The sequence below is a fragment of the Camellia sinensis genome, chromosome 4, assembly GCF_055761805.1.
Source record: "Camellia sinensis isolate YWXY chromosome 4, ASM5576180v1, whole genome shotgun sequence".
Classification (NCBI taxonomy): Eukaryota; Viridiplantae; Streptophyta; class Magnoliopsida; order Ericales; family Theaceae; genus Camellia; species Camellia sinensis.
In genome coordinates this window covers 9,217,732-9,224,170 of record NC_138964.1, presented here as the reverse complement: position 1 = coordinate 9,224,170, position 6,439 = coordinate 9,217,732, and the positions used below count along the sequence as shown (strand labels likewise).

The 6,439-nt window shown below is 31.5% G+C and overlaps 1 protein-coding gene across 1 annotated transcript; it reads left to right on the top strand.

Moving 5' to 3' along the window:
• Positions 1–1,318: 1,318 nt before the first annotated feature.
• JAZ1 (jasmonate-zim-domain protein 1) lies at positions 1,319–4,694 on the top strand. The gene is made up of 5 exons (XM_028266171.2): positions 1,319–1,947; positions 2,947–3,124; positions 3,553–3,917; positions 4,015–4,072; positions 4,391–4,694. The coding sequence occupies exons 1-5, from the start codon at positions 1,785–1,787 to the stop codon at positions 4,509–4,511; spliced, it is 885 nt and encodes a 294-aa protein (XP_028121972.1). The 5' UTR covers positions 1,319–1,784; the 3' UTR covers positions 4,512–4,694.
• Positions 4,695–6,439: the final 1,745 nt, after the last annotated feature.

Genomic DNA, 6,439 nt, shown 5'->3' with positions numbered 1-6,439 from the left:
TTTTTTGATTTTTTTTAATAACTTTTTGACTTTTAAGCTAAAAAGTGATATTGCCAAATGGGACTTTAGTTTGTTTTTTAAGGAAAAAAAGGTAGAATTAAAAACAAGAACAAAACTTAAGGTACCGTTTGTTCTAACGTAAAAAGTTTTTCATTGTTTGGTTAAACAAAAAGTAAGTAAAATAATTTTTAAGAAAAATATTTTTGCATCATTTTATTAAAAATCATTTACTTTTAAAAATTCTATAAGTCAATTTTTATAAAGTTGACTCTCACTTACTACATTTTAAACACATTTAGTTTTTTTAAATAAATATTTTAACTCACTAAAAAATCATAACTAATATTTTATTGAATCAAAATTTCTCTTTTAGGCAATAAAATATTTTTATTTCAAGTGTCAATCAAATGTTGAAATAGAAAAACAAAAATAATTTTTCTATATAAAATCAATTTATAAAAAAATAATTTTTGTGTAAAATATTTTACGTCGAAACAAACGGAACCTTAATAAAAAAACAATATAAAAAATGTATTTTTAAAATTGTAAAAATTATTTATGATCTCTCAAAAAATAAAATTATATAAAAAATAATTTTTTTAATTTCTTTCACCAAATTTTTTTAAAAGAAATAAGGACTCGTTTGGGAAATAGGTTGAGACTAGTTTAACTCATTAAAAGACAAAATAAGTTAAGAAATTAATAAGATAAAATGTTACATTCAAATCATAATTATTTCACTTTTTCTGGCACAAAATTTTTAAAAAATCAAAAGTTATTTTAAACGGAATTTTTTTTTGTAACTAGACTTAAAGATTATTTTGAAAAATACTAAATAATATACAATTTTTATATATAAAAATAATATAACCTAAATAAATTAAAAATTAAAAAACTAACTTATAAATCATTTCTCAAAGAGCGATGCTATAGACTACTAATTTACCATCACTCATCCCACCACTAGTGAAGTGGCAATTGAAAAAAAAAAAAAAAAAAAGATACAAATACATTATAACAGTAGATGAAATTCACTGTCACATCATTAAAGTCACCACTAATTAATGATCTAAATAAAGTATTTTTGTTTCTGTTTCTCAAAACAAGCATAAAAAAAACGACAATGCTACGTAACTCAAATTTTGTGGCTCAAAAGTGGCTCAAATGGCTAAAACGACGTCGTTTTGAGTACAGAACAACATAAAAATAGTCAAAACGATGTCGTTTTGATCATTTAAATCACTTTTAAACCACAAAATTTGAATTACGAGACAGTTTCCTAAAAAAAAAAAAAAAAGTCTTCCCAAGGGCTAGAGTTGGGTTAAAGAGGGGCAAAAAGTCGTAAATGTATCCGAAAGACAAGGGTAGTGTTGCTGATGAGAAAAGCCAACACGCACCGGACGCGAATTTATTATGTAAACAACACGTGTTTGAAATTTGCTAAAAAAAACCCAAATCAATCGACAAATAAGCTAATTTTTTTTTAAAAAAAATGTAAAAAAAAAAACAGGAACAATGTAGAATCAACCACTTGGGAAGCTGCGAGGAAAGCGTTTTAAAAGGGCCATATATTCCTCGTGCTTTTTCACACCTCCAAACCAACCAAACCAAAGCGATAAGCCTTACCCTATTACTCAGCACCTATACAAATACACACAGTGCTATTACTTCCAGAGAGAGAAAACAAAAACCATAAGGTAGAGAGAGAGAGAGAGAAGGCAGTTTAAGTTTTTGGTTGATTTCTTTGATTCTCTGATCGATTTTGAGTTTGTTTGCTGGAAACTATGTCGAGTTCGTCTGGTTCTGCTGATTCCGGGAGGTTTTCCGGCCATAGACACTCCTCCAGAGTGCCCGAGAAGTCGGCGTCGTCGAGCTTCTCTCAGACGTGTAGTTTGTTGAGCCAGTACCTGAAGGAGAAGAAAGGCACATTCGGAGATCTCAGTCTCGGTACTGTTCGATATTCTCATCTCAATTTCATTCTCTCTCTCTCTCTCTCTCTCTCTCTCTCTCTATCAATTTCAATTGTTTTTGCAACTTCAATTGTCAATTGCTTTGATTTTTATTTTTTATATATAAAAAAAGTAAAAATTTGATAGAACATAACATGTGCGATGTTGCCTTGTTAATTCTCAGATCTACAATTCGAGTTTTGTTGAGATTTTCTTTCGAATTTGATGTTTAATTGTTACATTACAACACGACCTTGATTATCTCTATTTCCTCCTTCAAAAACACTCTCAAAGTTGAATTTTTTTACATATCAGAATGAAAACATATTCCAATTTGCTCTCTCTCTCTCTCTCTCTCTCAACCTCTTAATTTGCAACTACAATTAAAATTTGTTTTGATGCTTTTTTTTAAAAAAAAAAAAAAAGTTATACAGAGTTTTGTTGAGATTTTCTTCTGAATTGACGCTAATTGTTGATTTCCTCCTTGAAACACTCTCAAAGTTGAAATTTTTGGCACCTCAGATTGAAAACGTTTCAAATTTGCTCTCTCTCTCTCTCTCTCTCTCTCTCTCTCAACCTCTTAATTTTACAAATAAAGGTTGTTTTGATTTGATTTTTTTTATTTTATTTTAAAAAAATAGATAGAAATAGAGTTTAAAAGAGCACATGTTTGATTTTGCCTCTCCTCAAATCTTAGATCCAAAATATGAGTATTGTTGACATAATGTTAATTGTTCCACATTTATACAACACGGACCTTGATTATCTCCGTCCTTGAAACACGGTTGAAGTTGGAAAATTTTCCCGTATATCAAATTCAAAACGTTTCTAATTTGTTCCATCTCCCAATTCTGTTACAGAACCGGTATCAGAGCTCAGATCTGCTCTCACCTACATGTTCACCTCACCTCAAGCTGCACACACAACGTGCTTGCTTGTTTGTTCAATTGGAAAACATATCTCATGGTGTATCTTTTCTTGATTGGAAATATTGCAGGCATGCCAACCGCAACGACAACCATGAATTTGTTCCCCGTTGCTATGAAATCGAGTGAGGTTTCCCGAAATGGAACTCCGGTGACGAGAAACCTCACGTCTATGGACTTATTTCCACAGCAGTCTGGTTTTGGTTCCAACATTTCCGTGGAAGAGTCCCTCAACAAGGTTGATTCGAGGTGGGTTATATTGCTTTTTCTCTTCCCTGAATTAGTTACCCTAGTTCAATTTGTCAAAAATAGTGACATAGATATGTTAAATTGAGTAAATTTCTATGAGGGCATCGCTCTGGTAGATCAACAAGAGCAGTAGAGTCAAACCGGCCCACCTTGGTCAGTGAGTGGGAGATAAGGGTCGGTCCCATTATTCTCTTTTGAGTGGCCTTTTTGATTGAAAACACCCATGCAATATTCCAGATTATTGAATAATTTTTCGGTATTAATGGGGTGGTTTTCGTTGTTGAACCATTAATATTATGTGTTGAATAAAAAAACGAATCACTAATATTATGCACCTGGAAAATACCTAGAGCGCTTTCGCATTGGCATCTTGGAGTTTCATATGCATTCACATAGCTGACAATTAAATTATTATGTTTCATGTGCAGTGCTATAAACAAGTCAGAGCCAGAAACTGCACAAATGACCATATTCTATGCCGGGCAAGTGATTGTGTTTAATGATTTCCCGGCTGATAAGGCAAAGGAAATCATGCTCTTAGCTAGCAAGGGAAGTTCCCATCACAACCCCGGCACGCTTGCTTCAACACCGGTCCAAAAACCAATCGAACCCACTAATTTGATTCCCACTAGCTCAGCGAGTGCTATTGTCCCTAATTCAGGCAACAATACGATCTCAATCGAACCCATTAGTTTGATTCCCACTACCTCGAGTGTTGCTGCCCCTAATTTTAGCAACAATATGATTCAAGAACGTGTCCAGGTCCAACGGGCTTCTCAACCCATTGCTACCGGTAATCCACTGTCCTTACTAGGTCTCTTCACGAAGATCTCAATCTGTTACAAATACTTTTAGAAATCTTCTCATGTTGTTTAAATTTGCTATTGCAGATCTACCAATTGCTAGAAAAGCGTCGCTCACCCGGTTCTTGGAGAAGAGAAAAGATAGGTAGGCATTGTGTAAGCAATTGAGGCAAAGGATTGTCTATTCTACTAAAATGTTTTGCTAGTTTTGCTTTTGTTGATTAGTAAAATGTTTTGCTAGTTGGTTGTGTAAATTTAGCTGCAGAGATTCTTATAGCTGAAATGAGCCGATTTTTTTAAAAAATGTGACATTTTAAAAAAAAAAAAAAAGGGTTGTGTTTGTGGGTTTGATTTGGTTTGAATTCAATATATATTTACACAAACAGAGACCATTGATTGATAATATTATACATTTCTGATCAAGGAGATTGATCTTGATGATTCTGTTATGGCATTCTTACAGGATCACATCAAGAGCACCATACCAAATAAGCAGCTCAACTTCTCCTCCCAAGCCGACTGAAAGCAAGTCATGGCTCGGCTTGGCAGCTCAATCTCCGGTGCAGTTTGAGCACCATTTGTAGTCATTTTGGCAGCATCAGTTATATTCAGCAGTGTTATGTTGTATTTTTTACTATATGTTTCGGCTTATTTTGGTTATTGAATCTACAAAGCCAGCCATTAGATCTAACTGTTTCGATCTTACTTTTAGTTTGTGTAATTAGATTAATGGGAAAGTCTTCATTATATATTATCTTTATTGATTAGATGATTATTAGCAAATGTGGGATTCTTTGTTTGAATGGGATTAAGAACGTTTAGCAGTCAAGGCACATGATGATGAATTCAACATTTTGTTGTTTGGCTTATGTAAATGTGTGTTTTTTGTAGGAGATGTGGTTTGACTTGCAAGTATAGTATATATTTCTATGTTGGTTAGTTGGCATTCATGTTTCCATTTTTTGGTTCAAGATAGTTGAAGTCATGTTTTTAAGTTCAATGAACTATTGTTTTCATGTTTTCAAAGGACCTGAATTGCCTGCTCATTACCACCCATGAGTTTTTCAGAGTTGAATCCTACGAAGGCTAAATTTTCTAAACCTTGGGTCACTGGAAGGTTGTTAGGTTTTTAACGTTAGAACTTCTGAATTAGTTGAGGTGTGCGTAAGTTGATCTGGATACCTAATTAAATAAATAAAAATCTTTGTTTGTTTAGATCATGAGATGAGAGAATAAAAAAAATGAGGTCTTTTATCTAGGTGAATTTTTTTTTTTAAAAAAATAATTATATTTTTTTACTGTTATGTTTGGATTAAAAAAAAAAAAGTTTGAATATAGAGATACTAGTGAAATATTTTTTACTTTAATATTTTAATTAATAATGGCCAATACTAGTGTTATGAAAAATAATCAAACACAATTAATCAATTTGCTTTTCACTAGTTTCAATTTTCAATATGCTTTTCACCCGTCATAGCTTGTTTCGATTTTGAAAAAAATTACATTAAAACGTTAGGAACCAATCAAAATATTATAAAATTATATTTATCATTTCCGAAGACAAATCTAATGTAGTCGTGTGAATCTAATGTAGTCGTGTGAATATGATTATCAAATCAATTTAATTTTTTTTGAGGAATGTTTTATACACAAAAGATTACAAAATAAATCACTGAAGCGAAACCGCGGATGTGCCTCACAGACTAATTAGTATGGCTCAATCCCTCTTTGTTCATTTATTCAATGTAGAATTTTACAAGTTTTACTTTTTTTTTTCTTCCATTTTCCTTCCCTTCATAAATTTTCCTTTAAATTCTTGATCCAAAACACATTCTTAAAATTTCTTATAAATCCCTCATTTATAGAAAAATTGATCTGTAATATATGATCAATTTCAATTCTTCAACTAACAAAATCAAATAATTTGATTTTATGTTAAATTAATCAATTTTTCTATTATATACGTCTCTGCCAACTAAATTTTTTTAAACATGGGCATTTGAAGATTGAAAGATGGAAGAAAATGACTATCTTTTTTATAGAAAATAAAAGTAGTACATAGAAATAAAACACAGAGAATAAAGTTCATGGGATGAATAATATTATACTATATATCCTAGGTTATAAGTACTCTGTACAGGCGGACCACGACAAGTGGAGTGTAAAATGGATCAACACCCCCAAAAAGTAAAAGAAAGTAATATATGGTTTTAAATTATTCTCACGTTGTTCACGTCTTTAGACTTTAGTGCTTCATTATTATTATTATTAAAATTCGTCCATATAAAGAAATGACCATTGATAGTAATGTGTCGGATGGAGTAGGTATTACTTATTTTATTGTTAATCTCACATGCTATGTTTGAATTGTGGTAGGCTAGGGTTCACTTTCATTTGACCCAGTCTTCCTTTGATTTTTATTTTTTATTTTGAATGCAATTTGTATCAAGATTTTGAGAAAAAGTAATCATCAACTCCACCCTAAAACAAATCGAATTCTCTTTAATTGAAT

What these genes read in the sequence shown, in the direction of transcription:
- JAZ1 (XM_028266171.2), top strand. Translation starts at nt 1,785, where the DNA reads ATGTCGAGTTCGTCTGGTTCTGCTGATTCCGGGAGGTTTTCCGGCCAT. An exon ending in TTCTCAACCCATTGCTACCG is followed by an intron (nt 3,918 to 4,014) that starts GTAATCCACTGT and finishes TTGCTATTGCAG; the next exon opens with ATCTACCAATTGCTAGAAAA. An exon ending in TTGGAGAAGAGAAAAGATAG is followed by an intron (nt 4,073 to 4,390) that starts GTAGGCATTGTG and finishes GCATTCTTACAG; the next exon opens with GATCACATCAAGAGCACCAT.